This window comes from Tupaia chinensis, unplaced genomic scaffold, assembly GCF_000334495.1.
Source record: "Tupaia chinensis unplaced genomic scaffold, TupChi_1.0 Scaffold000335_1, whole genome shotgun sequence".
NCBI classification, from domain to species: domain Eukaryota; kingdom Metazoa; phylum Chordata; class Mammalia; order Scandentia; family Tupaiidae; genus Tupaia; species Tupaia belangeri.
In genome coordinates this window covers 2,424,961-2,448,799 of record NW_006159829.1, presented here as the reverse complement: position 1 = coordinate 2,448,799, position 23,839 = coordinate 2,424,961, and the positions used below count along the sequence as shown (strand labels likewise).

General features: G+C 41.2%; 1 protein-coding gene across 11 annotated transcripts in view; it reads right to left on the bottom strand.

Moving 5' to 3' along the window:
- PTK2 (protein tyrosine kinase 2) overlaps positions 1–23,839 on the bottom strand; it is a 291,358-nt gene that overhangs the window by 147,138 nt on the left and 120,381 nt on the right. For all 11 annotated transcript variants that reach the window (XM_014589190.2, XM_006152112.3, XM_006152113.3 and 8 more), the window contains 2 exons: positions 12,462–12,541; positions 12,152–12,214 (listed from right to left, as the gene is read on the bottom strand). In XM_014589190.2, coding sequence (XP_014444676.1) covers positions 12,152–12,214; positions 12,462–12,541 — 143 coding nt within the window. The remainder of the gene's footprint in view (positions 1–12,151; positions 12,215–12,461; positions 12,542–23,839) is intronic.

The following is a 23,839-nucleotide window of genomic DNA, read 5'->3' as shown; positions in this document are numbered from 1 at the left end:
AGTCTTTCTGTGTTGCCTCTTTTGCAACACTGGTCATTGCATTTTAAGACTTTGAATGCTAATCACTAAGCACATAAGAGAAAAACACTCCAGAGACTGTGAGGCTTATTTCCAAGTCTTTTCTTCCCTGGCTTCCTTTCAGGCAACTATCCCATTAAAACACAGCACTTACTTTCCTATCAGAGTTACGGATCTTAGTCTTAGCTCTGCCATGGGATGGGTCTGGCTATCCACACTGTACACCTCAGGTTCTCTCATAAAATGGGATGCCCATACCTACTGCGCCCAGTGGCACTGAGGATTACGTAAGAACTTGTTGGGCTAGCCAGGTGGCATAGAGGTTAATACGGTGAGATCCCATATGGCTGACTGTGTGGTTCAAGTACCGAATCCAACAGAGTAAAAACACACTGCATGTCTGTGCGTGTGTGCCCAAGACCCCACAGGGAGAATGGAGGAGCAGGGAGTGCCCCCCCATCCGCTCTGAGGGGTCCTTTCTCCCCTGCCATCCCCAGCTGCCCATGAGCGCATGTGCCCTATAGGAAGGAGAAGGAGAAAGGAGGACGGAGGGAGGGGGAGGAAGAAGAAGAGGAGAAGGAAGAGAAGGAGGAGGAGGAAGAGAAGGAGGAGGAAGAGAAGGAAGAGTTCTCTGCTAGTGAGCCTGGTCATACATTTATTTTTTTCCAGAGCCAAGTGGAAAGTAAGTATTTGTCATCCTCCTTTCTGTCATAAATGGGAAAATTAAAGATAGGTCAAAAGGGCTGTATGTATGACAACATATTTCTTTGTGAAAATAAAGGTTTTCTTTTTAAGAGAGAGATTTTTTGCTATAGGGCGTATGTACTCATCGGAGAAAGACAGAAAGTGAGAAATCACTCCCGGGGGAATAGCTATGCCACAATCCCTTCTCCTCCATTCTCCTCTCAGGATCTTAGGCACGTGGGCAAGCACGCATGCACACACACTCAGTGAGTTGACAGCTGCTGGGTCCAGGACTCAAACCACAGCAGACTACATGGGAGTCCAGCAATGTAACATTATGCCATCTGCTGGTCCCAATAAAGATTATTACTAGGTATTACTTTTACCTAAAGGTGCTGACAATTCCATTTAAAAAAAAAAAAGATTCAAGGTCAATGCTTATTAGCATGTCTGCAGTTCAGGGTTTTTTTCCTCAACTACCTTTGGGTAACAATGGATTTACAGCATTTGTCAATATATTAAGAGCTTTTTCAGATGCCTGGCAAGGGAGAAAAATGAGGCTATCGCACACAAAATCATGGAAAAAAAAACACACATTACCTTCAACACCTTTTAATCTCATCAAGAAGCCAGCCCACTTAGCTTTGTGGTAGAGAACCCTGAGAAGTGCCTACACTATACATGCTGGGCTTTTAGGGAGAGCCTATTATAGACATCTAAATTTAAACCCTCTCAGGAAACCAGGCAGGGACATCAGGCTGCCCCATTTTTAATACAAGGCCATCTCTCCGAGCTGTGTACCTGGCACGGTTTGTGAGCGCCACGCAAACCCATCGAGGCTCAGCCTTCTACGGCATAAAACTTCCTTGAGCTCAAATGGTACTTCACTGTCCTATATGTGAATAAAACAATACGAAACAAAATAGAACTGCTAGCCTTTATTATAATTCTTTGCTATATTAATACCCAAGGATATCTCCCAAATGCATTTTAACTTACTCTATGGAAAAAAAAAAAAAAGAATACACTCTAGCTCCTGTGAAGCTTTCAGAATACCGCCAAATCCCAGTTCCCACCGGCTCCCTCCTCAGCTCAGAGGACCCCGCTGAATCTGTACAGAACGACAGGACAGTACCCTGAGGTTGGAGTTGTGCTGTCCAACACAGCCGCCACCAGCCCTCGCTGGTTAACGCTGAGCATCCCATAGCAGCAGCCACAGTTCAAGTGCTCAGCAGCGCTTAGCAGCTACGACATGGCTAGTAGCTACTGAAGTGGAGAGAGCAGATACAGACATTTCTATCCTCTCAAAAGCTGCAAATGGACAAGGCTGGGCCAAAGCAAGGCTTCAGGGGCCCAGACTCCCTGGGACTTGGTGCCAGGAGCCCAAAGGTTGCTCAGAAAGGACAGGCGTGGATGAAATGGCTGGGTGCTGGGCACAGCTGGACAGCTACCCGGGAACGAGTATGCAAGGCTCCTGAACTGCTCAGCAAGGCGGGGGAAAGTGTGGTGGGTGAGCAGAGGCTGGTGGCTATGCTGCAGCAGTCAGCCTGCAGACCTGAAGGAGGCAGCTTGGGCTGACGAGGTGCAGTGTGCTGGGGCTGCCTGGGTTTACGCAGCAGAGAGCTCTCCTAATTCATCCTACACTCCTCTCAGGAGTAGCACAAAGCGTCTCCATGATCTCTTCACTGAGACTGAACTGACTCTGATGTGAAGCCACAAAGAGTGCGTCTGTGCCCTGCCTGTACCCACTGAGCACACGTGAGTGCAGGCAGTGCCAGGCGGGCCACTGCTGCATGTCCCCTTGCTTGAGTGAGCTGTCACTAAGGAGTTGACCATAATGCAGTGTGAAAGGCAACAAGTGTGCAAGCCAAGAAACTCAGCTGTAGGGAGTTAGGCTTTCTGGAACTTACTTTTGCAATCAATTTTAAAGCAGAACTCTCTTAACTAATGTTTAATTTACCTCTATCCCTTAAGTGAAATAGTTAAGACTGTTGACTGATGGGGCCTTTCTCTTTTCTTTTGTTAACCTCAAAATCCCTGTCATCCTCTCCACTGATTCTCACTCAGTTTTGAAAATCAGCAGGTCCACGCTTGGTAGCTGGGCAAGGCTGGGTCTCACAGGAAGGCCCCTGCACACTCCCTTATCCTTCTCTCCTCCCCTCAACCACACTGGTCATACGGAATGGCCCAGTAAGAAGGCGATGCAGAAGGGCTATCCTCCACCCTGTCATCAGGGTGCCATCAGCGCCCCTTCCACAGAGCACTTGGTACCCTGGATGTTCCAGCCTAGGGCCTGTGTGGGCTCCCGTCTGCAGACTTGGGCCATAACAGGCTTTTAGAGGCCTCGCAATGGAATAAGCTTTATTTACATATCGAAAAGGAACTAAACTTATAAAAAGCAAATTCTTCTAACAAGTATACATTCATTTTTCCAGCAGTATTTCTGAAATGATTCTGACCTTCTTTGGTGACCTCATCTAAGTGACTTAATGGATATAGTTAAAGCCCAGACCAACAAGCAACCAAAATATACTTCAAAATATAACTTAAATGTGCATTTTCATGTGGCATCCTTACCTAGTTTCTCTAAAATTCTCAGAATTTAGTATATTTAATTTAAAGTAGTATGAAGATACTTGAATCTCTTAAATTATATTTAAAGCCTCTTGAAAATTGATGTTAAAATTCTCTAAGTGAACTAGAGTTCACTGCTGGCTTCTTAATGGCACTCTCCCTTTCATGCTGGGTAACAAGGAAGAAGCTATCTTCTGGCCAGGTTCCCAGCCCCTCTTGCGGTTAGGTGTGGCCTCTGTCCCTCTAAGGATAAGCACTATTTACAAGCTGTGTCCTTGGAGGAGACAGAGAACTTCCACCTCTCTCATCTCCTTGGAGGCTGCAGACGTCAAAGGGTTCAGTCCCGCAGCCACTGTGGGCTGCGAGATGGCGACAGATGAGCAAACGGCAGGCTGAAAAGAGCCTGGAGCTCCAGCAGTGGAGGGACACTGGCTGCCTAGGACTTGTTTCATGTGACAGAGTCACTGTCTCAGTGAAGCCACATGCCAACTCCTGCCAAACTCATGAGAACCACCTTCTCTGGTATCTTATTACAGGCTACTGCAGGGAGCACTGGATTACTGACAATGAAACAGAGCACGGTTATGATCGACCCCAGCTAATTTTAAATCATAAACTTATCTGGTCCAGAAATGTCTATAAAATACTTAATGAATGTCTGATACTCTCTTAAGTACAGGGACTACCTCTAAGTTTCTACATCAATGGAACTCTTATTAGGAAAGAGATAATTATACAAACAAATACAGCAAAATACAGTAAACGTAAAGATAATTAAAAACAAGTCTTTAAACGAAGGCAAACCAATTAATAAGGAAACAAGATGAACTGAAAAGTTAAGTGGTTCATTTACAGTGATGTCACATTATAGTTCTCTGGTTTAGAGAATAATCACACTAATAAAAAAAGATCTTCCCTCTACAGTGCCACATTAGGAACCATACATTTTAACACTGCTTTGGTTTTGTCACTGTCGGCAGTGCGGTTTTAAAGATTAAAAAGTATGTTTTTACAACCCTAACCTTCTTTATTAGCTACCTCTTTTCCCCTCATCTCTTATTGACAAAACAAGTAAATAAAAGCCTCGTCTCTTGTCTCTTTCAAGCCGCAGTTTGTTCCCTGAAGTGTAAACACCCCCAGAAGTGTGGCACCTGGAGCCGGCTGGAGCCTTCACTGCCATGCCCCTCTATGCCTACAGAGAGGGCAGGTGATTCCACAAAGCCTAAAGACACGGAGCAGAGAGACGAACTCTCCAGCTGATATAAAAAACACAGATGTTTCTAGTTGGTGCTTTTCCACTCTGAGAAGTTGGGCCTTATTTTTAGCATAATTCAAGAAGTTATTTTGAAATATGGTAAAATTGAAGAGATATTCTACACTAGGCTGTAAATAAGATTGGCTTCAAATTTTCTAGTAGGATTTAACTGATTACATGGACTATTTCATGACTTTCCTTCTCAGTGGCAAAGAAAAAGAAAACCCTGAAATAAACGAATGAGGAACAAGTCGTATTCCATATTCATATTTAGTTATTTTTGTTCTGAGGAATCACATCAATTTCAAAACGGCCCCACGGGATCAGGGAAAGTCAGCAGAAAAGCAGTACTGAGCCCTAGTACCCCTAGTTCTTCCTTGGCAGGACACAGAGGGCACCCTGGGTTCCAGAGGTCCTCTTGGCCAGCACCGCTCCAGGGACTGGCACCATCGGAAGAAGCAGGGCAGAGTAGTTCTAAAGGACGGAGGAAACATCACTCTTCATCTAGAAGCATTAATGGAGCAAAGCTACTTTTGAGAACAAGGGTGAACTAAGAAAATTAAAAGATGACAAGAACAGAATTTCACCACCAAAAAACATATAAAAATTTCTACATAATATACCTTCCGAAAAGGGAAAACTGCTGTCAGAAGGACAGGGGAACAACAAAGAATGTTTCATCAGCACATAACAGACGTGCAGTCTCCAGGAGGCCCGCCCCCCGCAAAGCACTGCAGGCAGCAGGGACCTTGCTGCCGGGATTCTGGGCCGAGGCCACTGCGAGGCTGGGGCGCTGAACGTGGCACTCACACTGAGCTTGAACTCCAGGGAGGCTCACGTGGTTCTACCCCTGACTCCCGTCAAAGCTGCAGCAAGAGAAATGAAGTCCCTTGGAGCCCAGTTTGCCCAAATCAGGACCACCAGGCTCTGATTCAACCCATGTGGGTGAGAGTCAGAGCAACAGCAGGTTAAGACAAGCCTGGCACCCAAGGCTACTATCTTCAGGTGCACAAAACCTGAAGAATAAGCCCGCGATCAAGAGAGGGGCACACAGTAACAGGTGGTCAGGAATAAAGATTCCATCACAAGAAATGACACTTCTACAAGCAAAAAAGGTAAGTAAGGGATGAATGGAAAACTGAATGGACAAAACATGACAGAAAGATACTACTTAAAAGAGAGTTAAGGAATCATGAGACAAATACAAAGAAATCACACATACACTGCCATCGAGAGGAAGGAAGACAAAATACGAAAATGTTATGAGACACAAAGGTTGAAATTACATTTAGTTGACCATTAAAAAGATAATGGCGTATGTTTACCAGATGAAAAACACAACTCCACAGAATTAAGAAGCAAAGTCTTATTCCAAGCTGAATTTATAAAAAGAAATCCATGTCTATGATATAGTAAAACTAGAGATCAGAAAGTACAGGGGGGTCTTTTTTTTGAAAGACCAACCACAAAGAAATATCAACAGGCTTTCCCACAGTCACAATGGAATGTTACCTTCGCAGTGCTAATACGGTGATCATAACAAGAAATAAAAAGTATACCAGAAAGGTTGTTTGAGAAACAGAAAAGGGTGTTTAAAGAAATACAATGATTAGGACCAGCAGATAGCATCATTATTATGTTGCTAAACTCTCACACGGCCGACCATGGTTTGAGGGCCAGACCTGGAGGCTTAAAATTCACACTAAGTACATGTGCCTGCCTAAGAGAGGAGAATGGAGGAGAACGGACTCTGTCCTAGCCATCCCCCTTGGGGGTGTGATGTCTCACTTTCTGTCTCTGTCTCTCTGGTGAGCACATGTGCCCTATAGGAAAAATCTCTTTTTAAAAAAAAAAAAGGAAAAAAGAAAAGATACACAATGATAACAGCAACAAGATAGCTACATAAATAGTGTCCATATAAAATAACAATAACTGCTAATATTTACAGCTTAAGTTAAAAAAGACAGAACTAGGGACCAGCAGTTGGCATAATGGCTGTCGCTGGACTCCCATGTAGCCGATCGGAGTTTGAGTCAGGGACTTGGTGGCTTAAACTCAAGGTGGGCGCGTATGCATGCGTGCTCAAGATCCCGAGAGGAGAATGAAGGAGAAGGAAGATCCCGAGGAGAATGAAGGAGAAGGATTGTGGCATGGCCATCCCCCCCTGGGGGTAATTTCTTGTTTTCTGTCTCTGTCTTTCTGGCAAGTGCATGAGCCCTATAGCAAAATCCTCTAAAAAAAAAAAGAACTAAAGAATGAGAAAGAACGGCATGTGAGCTAGAAGAAGCAGAGAGAAAGGAAAGATTATGAAGTCAAGTCCAAATATACCATCCATCCTAATCGGTATAAACCTACATATCAGGTAAGGAAAGACTTAGCAAACTGGACTTAAGAAATCCAGCTCTGGGGACCAATAGGTAGCAAGGTATTTAAGGTGCTGGATTCCCATGTGGTTGACCATGGTTTGAGTTCCAGATCTGGTGGTTTGCTTCTCACTTTCCCTCTTTCTCTCTTTCTTTGGTGAGCACATGTGCCTTATAGCAAATTAAAATAATAAAATTATTCTTAAAATAAATAAATAAACAAACAAATAAATAAATTCAGCTCTGTGATTCTTGTAAGACACACCCAAAAGCATCAAGATAAACTGAAAGTGAACAACAGAAAACATTATCCAGGCCAACACTAAATTAAAGATAACAGAACAGAGTTTTTGGGTTAAGATTAGCAACAACACACACACACACACACAATCATGACAAAAATCTATTATTAGATACAGAGAGGGTCACTAAAAAATATTACCTGTACCAAAAAGATGCATTCTGTTTGTATATTCAAATTAAAAAGGCCTCAAAAAAAGGAAGCAAAAATTAGCAAATGTGTGGAAACAAACTGGCAAAGCCATTTTCATAGAGAAATATTTCAACACGATTATTGATATCCCAACAGACAAGATACCAGTAAAGACAGTCAATTAGCATGGTTGACTAGAAAACGCAGTTTTAGGGGCTAGCAGGTGGCGTAGTGGTTAAGGTGCTGGACTCCCACAGGGTGGACTGTGGTTCGAGTCCTGGACCTGGTGACTTGCTTTCTCTTTCTCCCTCTCTGCATCTTTCTAGTAAAATTTAAAAAGATAACAGTAATAATAATAATAAATTTAAAAAAATTTTTAAAAGAAAATGTAGTTTTAAACCACACTGAACATTGATAAAAACAGAGTACATAAAGTACATATAACAAAATGTTAATAACTAGAATCCAAGCAGTAGGTATGTGGGTATCTACAATTCTTTCCAATTTTTTATATGTCTGACGCTTTTTCATAATTAAATACTGGGGGAAATGGTCTTACACTAGCCCACTGAGACATCTCTGCTATTCTTATCAATATAGATGACACTCTGATCATCATGCCATTACGCTAGAAGATAATATTGTTTAAAAAATCCACACATTTGGTAATGAAAAAACTGAGGTGAATCCAGAAAACCTTTAGAACACATTTAAGATTTAGTAATCTTAAGCAACAGAATGAATGCCTTTTTAATCAAGACATGAAACTCAAAAAACAAAATGAAAAAAAAAACTGACAGATTATAAAAGATTTTCAAGAAGAAAAATTTCTGTATGATGAAAGCCATATAGATATAGTTGGAAGACAAAGAGGAGCTGGGAAAGAATACATGGAACAACACAGGGTTAATGTGAATGAGACTTCTTAAGATCAATAAAGAAACCATAAGCATATTAGACAAAACAAGGGAAAATGCAGTCAATTTATAAAAGGAATACAAAATGGTCATTTAAGAGAAGTTGTTTAATAATATGAGCAATCAAACTCATGTAAATAAAATAAGCTATCATTTGCTGCCTATCATACAGGCAAAAATGAACAACAACAAAATGGCAACATATCACATAACAGTATTAACCTGAACGTCGACCACTAGGTAGTTGGTAAACTCCTCTGGTGGACCAGAGTGCTAACGGGTATTTCTATTTAGTCATGTGGAACAGTATCTTCAACACAGGGCTGAATTTAAAAAGCAGGATGTACAGACAATAGCATTCCACTTAAACGATGTATTGTATGTGTACCAATATGGGTCTGTAAAAATAATTACTAAAATTATAAAGGTGGTTATCAGCAAGTGAAGGGATTTGAAGACTTTCCTACTTGACAATGTAATTTCAGTTTTCTCTAACTAGAATATATTATGTATTACCTTGTAAACAATAAAAGACATTTATTTATTTATTTTTGGAAAGATTTTTGCTATAGAGTGTGTGCGCTACCAGAGAGACAGAGAAAGACAGAAAGAGAGAAATTGCCCCTCCTCCCCCCCGTGGGGATGGCCACACCACAACCCCTTCTCCTCCATTCACCTCTTGGGATTTTGGGCACACGCGTGTACACACACACAAGACTAATATGAGTTTTAAGCCACTGGGTCCGGGGCTTGAACCGTAGTTCACTATGTAGAAGTCCAGTGACATAACCATTACGCTATCTACTGGTCCCAAAAACCATTTTAAAAGGGCTCAAAATCAAGTCAGTAGCTGAACCTTAACTTTTAGGAGTGCTCTGAAACATCTCTACATAGTTTAGTTTTCATCCTGATTGACAATCAATCTTTCCTCTGGGTAATGCCGACGATGAGCAGGTTTTTCTCAATGCTGGGTGCCTTCTGAAGCCCCCAACATGGATAATCTCAATTTCCTACAGCAACTCAATACATAAGAAATGTCAGCATTATTCCCATTTTACAGATGTGGAAAGGAACGCCATGAGCTCCAGCGATCCAGGGTTAGCAAGTGAAAGAGCAATGGTAGACTGGAATCCACGTCTGATCCAAGAGCCCACATGACTCATTCGTTCTCACACAGAGAAGACAGAGAGCTCACCCAGGTTATGGAAGTGGGAAGAATCACTGCAGCAGCAGGGCCCCCAAAGTGTGAGACTTTAGAAAGAAGGCATTGCAGATGAATGCACTACTTCTCACATGGAATGGAAAGATGTAAGGGTTTCTAGTTCCCTGCTTCCATTCTTAACCATCTTCAATCAATCTTATGAACATAAAATGAATAATACAAAAAAATCACAACTCTTAAACCTCTGTCCTGCTTTAAACAGTTCAATGGGTCAGTAGTGCTTCAGGAGCAAGTCCAGATCTCTGGGAAGAATGTGTTAGGTGTTTAATGACCTGGCCCCTACATAACCCGCTTTCTCCCTGCCTCATAGAATGATGCTCCAAATGCACTGAACTTGCAGCTTTCTGAGCTCTCTTTGACTATTCCTGTTTCTGTGCTTTTGCAAATGCTGGGTTTTCTTCCCCGACTGGCTTCAATGCAAGGATCCCTAACCCCCGACTGTCTGTGAGTCACTTACGGCTCAGGCTAGCCAAGTCCCTGTGAAACCGCCTCATGCGCCCAGTGTGTTCCTCCTGCCAACAGCACGCGGTACTTCTACTTTGGTCTCTAGCACATTGTTTCAGAACTCTGCTTTCTTGTCTGAAGTCTACCTTTTGGCCAAGGATGAAATTTTCTGTTATTAATTTCTGAGTCCCTAGCACTTAGCTACCCAAGACTCAGTTGGTACTCCATAATGATTGTTAAAGGAATAAACAAATGGAAAATAAAACAGATAAATCAGTTAAATAGCTGAATGGGGAAAAATATATCTGTATTTTTTCTGAACCTCCTTTTTATTAAGGACAAAATAGTATTTATCTAAATTAAGACCTTAAAAGCACTCCGACTCTGTTAATTTGTGTTTTCAGCACTAAGAAGAGTATTACTTTAGAATGTCGCAAATTTAAATAAAAAGACCTAAGCCACAGTGTACAGTAGTTTAAACTGTTTAAATGTTATTGACAGTATCATGACTTCTACACCAGTAACTGAAGGGCAGGGAAAATGACTTAAAATAATTCTGTCCAGTCGATATCATAGTAGATCTCTAACATTTTATATTTGACTATAATTCACTTATTTTGTCCTTACTTAGTTAAGAGGTACAACAAAGGTGACGGATACCTTGTAAGCACAGAATCATAAACACTGAGCGTCTACACGCATGCACTATCACTACCCACACCAGAGTCACGTGTACACTCAGAAGTGGAAAACTAACTTTTTATGTACAATAACAAGTTGGACTCCCTGGGACACGCTCATTCACTCATTGCAACTTGGTCCAGAGAAGGCTCATGTAATTATCAAAGTAACGGTCTTAACTATTAGGATCAGATTTTGTCAGACGGTTCAATCTCCTTTTAAACTGTCTCCCAAATATATTTAATTCTGTTTTAAAAAATAATTATTTTATTTAACTTTACTTATCATTGTTATTATTTCTTTTTCTTTGAGAGAGAGATTTTTGAAGATATGTGTGTTCGCCAGAGAGACAGAGAGACAGACATACAGACAGACAGACAGACAGTGAGAAACCATCCCCAGGGAGGGAAGGCCATACCGCAATCCCTTCTCTTCCATTCTACTCTTGAGATTTTGGGCATGCATGCACACGCACCCAGCATGAGTTTTAAGCCATCAGGTCTGGGACTCGAACCACCATGTGGGAGTACAACAATGTAATTATTATGCCATCTGCTCGTTCCATCAATGTCATTATTTCTTAATTTGCTATAGAGAACATGTGCTCACAAGAAAGACAGAGAAAGTGAGAAAGCAAGCCACCAGGTCGGGGGCTGGAACAATGGCTGGCCATATGGGAGTCCAGAGCTCCAACCATGATGCCACCTGCTGATCCCTCTATTTTTATTTTTACATGATCATGTTACCCTTACAAAATCTTGTTTTCATAATATGATGAAATATTGCTCAGTGTGACAGTAGTAGGGCTGACCGACAAAGTCCAAATAAAATCTAAAGCCATGTGAAGTCTTTATTATAACAAGGTAGCTTAACCTGTCACTTTATCTTATCACACCTCCCAAATTACTGCAAAAATTTCAGTAATAATACAGCCAAAAATATGTTCACAAAATGTTGCATTGCTGCTGATGAAAATAAAACTGGCCTTTCTAAAGATACAACAAACTGATGATTTTTTGCTAAATTAGTTATCTTAAAGACAAAGTGAAAAATTCTAGTCTCAGGATATGCATTCCAGTTAGACTCTCATATATTTAATACAATCCAATATAGCACTCTAAGACATGAATTTATTTATTATTGGAATGCCCTTCAATGATAAATTTCCTGATACATGAACAACAATTAACTTCTGTATCTCCATTGGTGAAAAATCCTTAGTAAACATACACAGAGAATATGAATAATACCTTATAAGCAGTTTATAGGCAATTCTAGAGTTTAATGTAGGTTAGAGTGCAACGTCATCCCGTGATTAAGGTGATGGAGACAAAGTCTATGACACATGTGTTAGCAGGCCATACACATTATCAGCCTCACAGCAGTCATCAACAAATCTAAATGTTTGTTAATCAATTAAATATCACCAAGAGCTCTCTTCAAACTTTCCTTCGCCCGGACACAGATGCTGCAGAAACCGTTCAGTGTTTAATCTGAAGTAGAGATAAACTGAAAAGCAGCTCAGAGCATGCGTGAGCATAGTGTGGTGTCAACACTTACTCTAATACTTCATAGTTGGACTTCTTCTCCAGCGCGTTGCCACGCATCTCCCAGTAGGAGCGCCTGAAATCAGAAAAGGCGCACACTTACACGTACACATATGGAACAGTGCTGTTTTAATGATAAAATCTGGGAGAGACACCTAAGTAAGAAATCACTCAAAATGTCCACATTTCTACTTGAACTTTATTCAATATTGTGCTGATAATCTTTATGAGGAAAAGGAAAAGTACACGGAAGTTTTTCAAAAGTAATCAAAAACACTGATGAATAATCTTAATGAAATCTTAATGAATAATGATCACCTTACCGAATTTCTAGACAACCCAACTTCAAAGCAATTTCCTGGTCCACTTGGTCAGCTATCTCTAACATGTAATCACTCTTCACCTACAACACAAAGAATGAAAACAACAATATGGAGTTAAAGTAATACATTTTAGATGTATTCATTCGATAAATGTTTACTGAATAACTTTTATATACTATATTTACAATGTATACATATTATGATAGATATATGAAAATTAGTAATACCAAAATTGAAGAAATAAATCAGTCTCCTACTAAGAAAAGCTGATTAACTCTGGTCATTTAAATGGGACATTAAGAAACTAACACAGTCTGCATCATAATAATGTTAAGTTGCTTTGTAACAATTTGATGCTACCAACTGTGAAAATAGGAAGGAACTGCCCATTGCCATGAAAATTCACAGTGGATATGTTTTCTGAGCTCAATCGATACCTCTAGAAACACTTCATGGGCTGCAAGGAGGGTCAAGAAAACCGATACACTTCAAAATCCATGCAATGGTACAGCTGAGGTACTTCCACCTACCAATTTTAAGTGATTAAGTTACAAAGAAATAACACGCTTAAAGTCGAATACGATTCCAACAGAATTCTAGAAATGCCTCCTACGCAATAAATATGCTCAGTTAAAAGAGCTGATGGGTGGGGCCGACAGGTGGCGTGATGGCTAAGGAACTGGACTCCGCATGGCCGGATGCAATTAGAGTCCTGGACACGGTGGCTCTCTCTCCCCCCTCTTTCTAGTCAATGTAAAATGATAATAAAAATAGATATAATTTCTTTTAAAAAGGAACTGAACCGATGTCAGTATTTGCAAGTATTTTCCAAGATGAAATATGTCTTGTACAATCCCCTTATAGGCAAACAATAAGAGATCAACATCTGCAATTGATTTTTTTTTAATTGCCAGAGAGACAGAAGGGAGAAAGTATCCCCCAATAGGGCGCCATCACACTGCACTCCCCTCTCCTTCATTTTGCCATCCTGGCAAGATTGAGCCTAGTGTGTTTTTTTTCATTTTTTTATATTTTTCTTTCTTTCTTTCTTTCTTTCTTTCTTTCTTTCTCTTTCTTTCTTTCTTTCTTTGTTTATTTGTTTGTTTATTTATTTATTTATTTATGGAGAGATTTTCACTGTAGGGTGCGTGCGCTCGCCAGACAGACAGAGACATAGAGACAGAAAGCGAGAAATCACCCCCCAGGGGGGATGGCCATGCCGCAATCCCTTCTCCTCCATTCTCCTCTCGGGATGTTGGGCACACACACACACGCGCCCGGCGTGAGTTTTAAGCCACCGGGTCTGGGACACGAACTGCAGTCGACTACATGGGAGTCCAGCGACATAGCCATTATGCTAACTGCTGGTTCCCTATTTTACTTTATTTTATATATTCGATCACTATACATCAGTACAGCTTATAAAGTGAATTTACCCAACATGAGTACACTTCACACCAGTCCAGTCGAAGACACCATACATGTTATCATAAACAGATAATCATCCATTTCTGTGCACCATACATGTCTTGCCTCTATTTTTCTCCTTGATTCCTTTCCTCACACTCTCCCCCTTCTCCCTCCCTCTTCCCACAGTTTCCAGTATCTGTAACCATTTTCCAGGATTCTATATCCTCTCATCTTTCCGTTTCCTCCACAGAGTGTGGCCAGTTGGTATACACTATGTGGAGACATACAATGCCTCTCCTAGCCTGGTCTGCTTCACTCGGCAGTAAATCTTCCATATTTGTCCATTTTCTATCAAAAGCCTGGGTCTTATTTTTTATGGATCAGTAGTACTCCATAGAGTACATGTGTCACACTTTTTCAAACCATTCATCTGTTCGTGCTGGTTCCAGGTCCTGGCAATTGTGAATAATGCTGCAATAAACAGAGAAGCACCTTTCCCACCAAGCATTCTCCTGTCCTTTGGGTAGATCCCCAGAAGTGGACTTGCTGGATCATATGACAGTTCTATTTAGAGATATTTAAGGAACCCCCAGATTGTTCTCTATAGTGGCTGTACTAATTTACATTCCCACCAACAGTGCAGGATAGTTCCCTTTTCACCACAGCCTTGTCAGCACTTACCTTTTTTTTTTTAATCTTAGCCATTCTGATTGGGTTAGGTAATACCTCATTGTGGTTTTGATTTATATCTCCCTTATGATGAGGGATGTCAAGCCACCATGGAAGTGGATTCAAACCACGGCTGGCCATGTGAAAATTTGCCTTCTCTCTTGTTAGTATGTAAGTACTTTCACAATATCCTCACAATTTTGTCTTTTGGCCTGCAAGGCATAAAATGTGTACTCTCTGGCCCTTTATTGAAAAAGTATGTTGACTCAGAAAAAATGTGAAACATCCTGCTCTTCAATTACTATTTCCTGGTCACTTTCACTGGCTTGCTGCCTTTCCCAGCTAATTCACCTCTTGCTTCACACCACTCTTTGTCTATGTGCCCTGAGCTGAGAGAGAGGGAAAGTGAGACATCACCTTCCTGGAGGGATGACCGAACCACAGTCTCTTTTCCTCCATTCTCTTCTTGGGATTTTGGGCATGTGCGCACATGAAACCAGCATGATTTTCAAGGTGCCAGGTCCAGGACTTGAAATGCTGTTGGCCATGTGGGAGTCCAACACCCCAACTAGCATGCCACCTGTTGGCTTCTGCCTACTTTATCTTCAATGGCTCCTCATTAGGACCTTCTTTGCAAAAACCCCTAACCTCCCACCCTCCTGTTAGCCCTCTCTTTAATTGTCTGGTAAAACCAACAGATGATGAGCCCAATCAGCCACCCACTTCTCCAACTTACTGCCAAGTGGTTTGTATAATATAAACACCAATTTTTTAAAGTTTCTTTACTTTTTTTTCATGAAAGAAGGGAAGGTGGGGGTTACTACCCACAGGGTCTTTTTGCTGCAATAGAACCCCAGCCTCAGCTAGCCAGGACCACGTGCACACACACTGGGCATATACGGGGAGACCCTGGGACACAAACCCGACACCTTCTGATATGGTTTCAGCATTGCAAGTGTGTTACTGCAGAGTAACATGGCTGATCTAAACCTGATTTTAAATTCATGATGACAAATCTCAAATGGCCAGTCCAAACAATCTGGAAATTCAGCTGTGGTTGCCAAGGAAATTCTCTAATATGACCATTTTATGCCAAAGCATTCTTCCTTACAGAGATGGTAAAGGACATAGTATGGGAGATCTTTTTTTTTTTTTTTTCTGGAGGGGTTTTCACTATAGGGCGCATACGCTCGCCAGACAGACAGAGAGACACATAGAGACAGAAAGCAAGAAAACCCCCCCCAGGGGGGATGGTCACGCCACAATCCCTTCTCCTCCATTATCCTCTCAGGATCTTGGGCACGCACGCACACGCACCTGGCGTGAGTTTTAAGCCATCAGGTCCGGGACGCGAACTGCGGTCGACTACATGGGAGTCCAGCGACATAGTCATTACGCTAACTGCTGGTTCCCAAGTATGGGAGATCTTTAAGTTGATAAAAATTGACATCGTGATGTGCACATGCACTCCTTACACAAACTAGCACCGAACTGACTAACCAGAACTGAATTACTAATCTATTAAATTAAATAAAAAGCTCTAGTTCTAGAATCATCTTGTTTACCGTTCAGTTGACTGTATTCTAGAAAACAAAAAATTAGTGCAAATCTTAAAACTAAGTTTTCACATTATAAGGAGGTTTCTTATTGGACACAAAAATAAAGGCATCAGAGATAGACCAAGGCAGGTATTTATACAAAGCGAAGAGATGCTGTGCTGCTCCGATGGATACACTTGTCGTCACTGGGTGCAGGTTTACAAGAGTCATGTAGATTACCTATCACACTTGGAGGAAAATGCACTATGACTGAATTAATTTGAAGATTAAGCACTGAAATTTTCAAACACTATTCATAGGTGGAAGGTATAATCAAATGCTGTATTTCATCCATCAAAACAAAATTCATGTTAGTTGCAAAATTCAAAAGGAAAAATTGTGATTTAACCATCATGACGGAAAAGGTCGCTCATTTATGACTTCAAAGTTCTGTGCATTCTTTTTCCTACAGATCCACATTCTTACTTTTGCCATCAGAACCATGTGACCACAACCTGAAATCCATTCGTGGTGTGGAATGATCACTATATTCTGCAAAGGACGGTGATCTAAGATGGAACAAGCCATCCTAACAGACCTGCTCCACCAAACCTCCAGTCCTGCGGCAGCTATGCTCTGCTGCAGGGAGGAACACAAGCACCATGCGTGTCTCAGAGACCCTGTGACCTCGGCTCTGACAGCATGCTGGAACCACCGAATGCTGCCATGTCCTGAGATAGGGCTTGCAGACCCAGGCTCTTCAAGCTCATTTCCCTCGTGGAGACAATCCTGCACTGACCACTTCTCTTCTACTACCTAACAGAACTGCTTTCATGTGTCAAATAAACGAAAACTACCAAGTACGTAAGTATATATGTAAGGTGTGCATATATGTGTGTGTGTATGTGTGTGTGGGTTTATATGTGTGTATACATAGAGAGAACTTTTAAGAAAGTGTGTCTACATACTTAATATACATATTTAAAGGAAACACATTTAGCACCATGTTAAGCAGATTTAAATGTAATAAATCTGAATTAACCCTCACCTTATCACTGGGAGTTGGGTAGTATTGTCATCCCCATCTCATGGCCTCAAAAAAAGGCCTAAAGAGAATGATCAAGTTGAGAGTAAAGGACTGCTTATAATTTAAGGAGAAACTACTGATGGCCACGTACTTTGCTAAGCATTTATATACAATACTCTTAATTTTTGGGGGGGAGAGGGTTTTGCTATAGGGCACGTGCGCTTGCCAGAAAGACAGAGACAGGCAGAGAGACAGAAAGTGAGAAATCACCCAAGGGGGATGGCCACGCCGCAATCCCTTCTCCTCCATTCTCTTCTGGAGATCTTGGGTACGCACGCACACACACCTGGCGTGAGTTTAAGCCACTGGGTCCGGGACTGAAACTGCTGTCAACTACATGGGAGTCCAGCGACATAGCCATTACGCTAACTGCTGGTCCCCAATACTTTTAATTTTTATAGTAATTCTTCAAGTATTAGTTCTACTTTATATATAAACATTTTCTTTTTAAAAATATACACAAATTAAGTAAGCAAAATTAAACTTAGAACTCAAATCCAGTTCTATCGCTCAATCCCTGGCACTCAAGCTTCAGCTGCCTATGCCTTCTCGTGAACTCTCTCACAGCACAGGCGTTCTCTACTGCAGTGAAAACTGGTGACGAGGAGCAGCAGAGCCCATCGTGTCTTGTGTCCCATGCCTCTGTGTCCAGAACACGACAGCTTCACAGGCAGCTCCTGTCCTGCTTACTGCTGCCACGGTGCTGTGTGTCCTTTTCCACTGTGGATTACTTTTGTTCAAAAACTCCAGCCTATGAGATTTGCAAGATCCTTTTGAGAAAAGACCTTTAAAGGTTGTTTCTTGTATTTTTTTTAAATGAATTTGTTTCCATATTCATTTTCTACTTAAAAAATAAGATAGATTTGGTCTTTTTCTGTGTAAGATTTTTATTTGACTTCACTGGGTTTTTTTTTTTTTTAATCTTACTCTTCAATAGAATTAAACATGGGCTTTAACATAAAAACCTATCACATTCTCTGATAGAAGAGATTAATGCTCGCTTACTCCATAATTCATTCTAGCTGTCAGCCCAATGCTCTGGCTACCTGAGCATCTGCGTTTTGTTTTGGTCTTTCTTGCATACCCTGAGAGCTACCTGCACTTATCAATTGGACCCAAAAGTCCCTGGTGGGGATGAAAGAATGGGGCTGAGGGAAAAGGTAAAACTGAGTTACTGACAAGGTGAATTTCCAGGGACAAGACAAATACCCCTTGAATTTTTCCAGACTGGGGGCATATCTTGTATACAGAAGGAATTCAATGGCAGTTCCCAGTGAAAAGTAACCTTTTAATTTTTCCTCTTGCATAAATTATTAAAACATACTAAAGACTATGTGATTTTTTTAAAGAATTATTTCTTTTTGTATTTAATCATTCATTTACTTTTTACTTTAACCAGACACACACACACACAGAGATAGAGAGAGAGAGAGAGAGAGAGAGAGAGAGAAGCCACCAGGTCCAGAACTTGAACCATGGTTGGCTATATGATAGTGCCCAGAACCTTAACCACCACACCACCTGCTGGTCCCAAGGACTATGCGATTTTAAAAAGCCCTATGCTGTCATAATCCAGTGCATTGTTTCACGTGGTATTTAGCAGTTACACACTCTCTCACTCAGTCAAGAAATGCTTACTGAATGCTTATCACATCCCAGATACGGTAAATAAAGTATATGTGGAATTTACAAAAGGGAATAGTAAGCAAATTTTCACTTAAAAGGGATTGCTTTGAATGTTATGCTAAGACTGAATCGAAAAGGGAATGGATGGAAGCTAGAAAAGCTGTATGACATCACTTCCACTGTCTCTTTTGTCCATCGGTAACTGCATAAGTACTAAGGTCTGAAAATGTCCCCCCCAAATTCACATGTTGGAATTTTAACTGTCATTGTAATGGGATTAAGAGGACTGAACTTAATCCAACTATGGTGTTTCAAGGCAGGCTTTATGGTAGAAGAGTAAAATTAGATAAGGTTATTGGGGTGGAGCCTCCTGGCTCAGTCCTGGTGGGTTTATAAAGAGACAGGCAGGCAGACACGCCAATGCTTGTCCCAGCTCTCCTTGCCACAAGACACTCTGCACCACCTTGGGACTTTGCAGAGATTCCCTAGCCAGATGTGGCTCCTTGACCTTGAGCAGCCAAAACTGTGAGCTAAATAAACCCTTTTCTTTAGGAATCACCAGACTCAGGTATTCAGCTGTCAGCAACAGAATGAACTATAACAGCTAGTAACCACTAATTATACTAGAGGAGAGGAGGAGTCAAATTATATATCAACATTTTTTCCTTTATAGAAGAGAGAAAGAGAAGAGAGAGAGGAAGATGAAGAAGGTATTCTGACAAGGGTTTGTGGTGTCATGATCTTCCTGCCCCAGCCTCCTGATACTGGGTTACAGGAGTGCACAATTTATTATACCCAGCTGTTCTGGCTGGCCTGGAAACCGAACCTAGGCCTTCCAAACAGTGGTGCTACTTATGTGCCACTGTGGCTGGGCCTGCATGTCAATGTTTTTAAAAGAAGATTTGATGGGGCCAGCAGGTAGCGTGGTGGTTAAGGGTATTGTACTCCCACACAGCTGACCTCAGTTCAAATACCAGACCTGGTGGCTTGCTTTCTTACTTTCCCTCTCCCTTTCTCACTCTCTCCCTCTCTGGTCAAATTAAAATAAAGAAATAAAATAAATAAAGTTCAATAAAATACTTTTTTTACAAAAAGAACTGGTGCTGTGTGTGCTCGTGTGCATGTTTGCATGCAGGTGTATGCACACAGACATACAGACACAACTTGACTTTCCAGACTCAATAGGCTACTGATCCTTTATTTCTTGGAATTTTTTCTTGACAGCCTCTAAAAATTCTCATCTAAAAATACTGAATACCAAGGCAGTAGCATTAAAAGTGAACCATCACTAATAAGCTGCTGAAAAGAACGAATTAAGCACACAAGTATATGCCAACACAGGTGAACCTGACTAGCAGTTCTGTGCCGATATCAACTTCCTTGCTTTCATGTTGTACCATATGAGGGCTGTGGTGGTACTTATTTGACTATGTACATTTGTCAAAATGTATCAAACTGTACACAAATTGGTGATTGTTGTTTTATGTAAATTATACCTCAATAAAACAAATTTTAAAATGTGTTTTTAACTGTGTATATGTTATATGAGAAATCTACGAGTACCACAGAAGGCTTTACAGAGAAAGCATCACTTAAATTAAGGGCTGAAGACTAAGTTATCTCAGTCTATGGAGGGAAAAGGGGCTTGTGTAGAAAAATGCTGCCTCCACTACTAGAGCTGCTCAAGCTGCAATTCCCAAGCACAGGCTATTGACAGGACTGGCCCTCAGCCTCCTAGACTGAACTCAAGTGTCCTGTCCAATAAAAGCACTTCATGCTCTGGGGCACAATCTGATCACTACTCAGTAAAAAAAAATAAATAAATAAAATAAATAAATAAAAACAAAAAACAGCCAGCAGTTTGGCTAGGTATAAGCACATGTGATAATGGTAAATACCTGTTTTACCTCCAAAGTCTAGAGCTTGAATAACTGAGGTCAGTCACTCGGCACTGTGGTGGGCCTATGAGACTGAACCCAATAAGCCCCTTACACACCTAGGCTGGGCCAAAGTCCCCAACTGCCAGCCTTTTTGGACGTGGAATTAAGCATGTCCTGTGCGACTTCACAGGAAGGGGTTACCTGGAACCTTCTTTGTGATTTCCTCTCAACTTTGCCCTATGCATCTTTTTCTACTGCTAACTTTAGGCTGCATCCTTTCACTGCAACAAACCATAACCACAACTTTTGAGTCCTGTAAATTCTTTTAATGAATCACTGAGCATGATAGTGGTCTTGGAAACCCCCAAAGGAGTACTCCTACCAAAGTAAGCATTTAGTGGACTAAAGTCAAATTTAAAATATTAGCAGGGAATAGTGAACTATTATAAAATGATCTTCCCATTTATAAAATCTTTAATGCAGAATAATCAAGAAACATGGGCTGAACAGTATAAATATGAAAGTTTACCTACATCTTCATTAACTGTAAGTTCTTCTCAAATTGCTGAAACACATAGGAGTGGGAAGAGCCAGAAATGCACATCATCACAGCTATGAAAGCAGTGCAGGGAACAGCAGATGATGTAATGGCTACATCTCTGGACTCCCACATAGGCAACTGTGGTTGGAGTCCCAGACCTGGCAGCTTAAACTCACACTGGGCACACGTGTTTATGAGTGCCCAAAACTCCTAGAAGAGAATGGTGGAAAGGGGACTGCAGCATGGCCATCCTCCCTAGTGGGTGATTTCTTGCTTTCTGTCTTTCTCTGGCTCTCTGGCAAGTGCATGCACCCTATATAAAAAAAAAAGGGCGGGGGACAGCAGGTGGCATGGAGGTTAAGGCATTGGACTCCCACATAGCTGACCACAGTTTAAGTCCCGGACCCAGCAGCTCGAAACTCGCACCAGACACATGTGCATGTATGCCGAAAATCCTGAGAGTAGAATGGAGAATGGATTGCAGCATGGCCATCACCCTTGGGGTGATTTCCCTTTCTGTCTGTCTATCTCTAGCAAGTGCATGTGCACTATGGCAAAAACCTAAAAAACAAAAAAACAAACAAAAACAACCCAACTATTAAGTAACTATGGAAAATATATCTTCTAATAAGACTTAGACCTGTATTTAAGTTTACCTTATGTTTGAGAAAGAGCAGCTGTTAATCCTCACAATGAAAATGTCAGGTTTTGGGGACCAGCAGAGGGCAGTAATGGTTATGACTCTGGACTCCCACATGGTCAACCACAGGTCGAGTCCTGGACCCAGAGGTTTAAAACTCACACAGGGCAAGTCTGTGTATGTACCTAAGATACTGAGAGGAGAATAGAGAAGAAGGGACTGCAGCATGGCCATCCCCCTGGGGGATGATTTCTTGCTTTCCGGCTCTCTCTGTGTTTCCAGCAAGCATATGAGCCCTATCGCAAAAATCTCTCTTTAAAAAAAAAAAAAAAGAAAAAAAAGAAAATGTCAGGTTATTTTCCACTTATAGCAACAATTAAAAAGTATCTCTTAACTGACAAGTAAATACAGAGAAGGATATGAATTTTCAATAATACAACTACCTGAATGAAAATCTGTAAAAAAAAAAAAAAAAATACAACACTGCACTAACAGTAGCAGAAAGACTGATCAGTAAGAAGTCTGTATAGCCTGGTGCCTCCCACATTTCTACAGACAAGCTTAAATTCTACAGCTGAGTTATGGGTCTAGACTCAGTATTTTCTTCAGCTTCCTACCAGATCTCTTTCAAACATACCACTGATTATTCAATATTTTTTCAGGAGCTGATGGATGGACAGATGCACTTTAAAATATTTCTAGGAGTAAACAATAACAATTTCATGTCAGATCCAGACATCTTAAGATCTGAAAATGTCCACAGTGCCAAATCATTCCTGCACAACTCAGCATCACTGAGTGCAAGCTTCAGGAACACGACGATTTTGTGACTACGCACTGACACGGGCCTTCGAACTAATGGCAACCACCATTCACAAAAGGCTGCCAATCAGATACTCATAACTCTACGCAATGGAAGTGAAGAAAAAGAAGCAAAAAGTTATATGGCAAACAAAGACTGACTCAGGATACAACATACTTTTCTTACTTTCTAATGAACCTGGCTTATCATCTAAACTTATTTTTACAGATTTCTGCTCTGTAAAGTGCAGTGCCATAACAAGCATCTAGTGTATTATTAGAAAGTGCTGATTAATATCTATGAGAATACTAAAATGGGACAAAAACTATTAGTGAACAATTTCCATTCAGGGCATCTTTTAACAAAACTCCATGCACCCACGACGGTGATGTCCAAGCAGTATCCCACCAACCTCACACCAGTGTGTCCACTGACATATGCTGTCCTCATGGCCCACCGCTACAGGCTTCGATGAACCCTCAGAATACAGAAGGATCAAGTTAGGGCAGTTTCCTACAGTCCTTCGGTTTCTCCCCCTTCTTTGGAACAGGCATGGTAGTAAAGAGAACTGAAACAAATCTTTTTATTTCTAAAGTAGTTTATTATTACCTATTTCCCTCTCTCTCTGTCTTTCCTATGATAACGGGTAACACTCAGGAGTGTTTGCCATATCCCAGACATTTCTAAGGGTGCTGGCACAGAATTTCATCGAATATTCACAACCATCCCCCTGATCCATGTCTCAGATGAAAACCAACCAACCACCCAACAACAACGAAAAATCTCCCAAAACGGAAAAACTAAAATTGGTTAAGAAAATGAACAGAAAGGCCACAAACTGAATGGAATTATTATCAATATATATCACAAGACAGAAGACTGGTATCAAAGAAATATTAAGAAGCCCTACATTTCAGGACACAAACTGCTGTTCGCGTAACGGCTATGTGGCTGTACTCCCATGTAGTCGACAGTAGTTCAAGTCCCGGACCTGGTGACTTAACCTCACGCCCGGTGTGTATGCGTGCGCGCCCAAGATCCCGAGAGGAGAATGGAGGAGAAGGGACTGCGGCGGGGCCATCCCCCTTGGGGAGTGATCTCTCACTTTCTGTCTTTCTGGTGAGTGCACGCGCCCTACAGCAAAAACCTCTCCAAAAAAAAAAAAAAAAAAAACCGAAGCCCTAA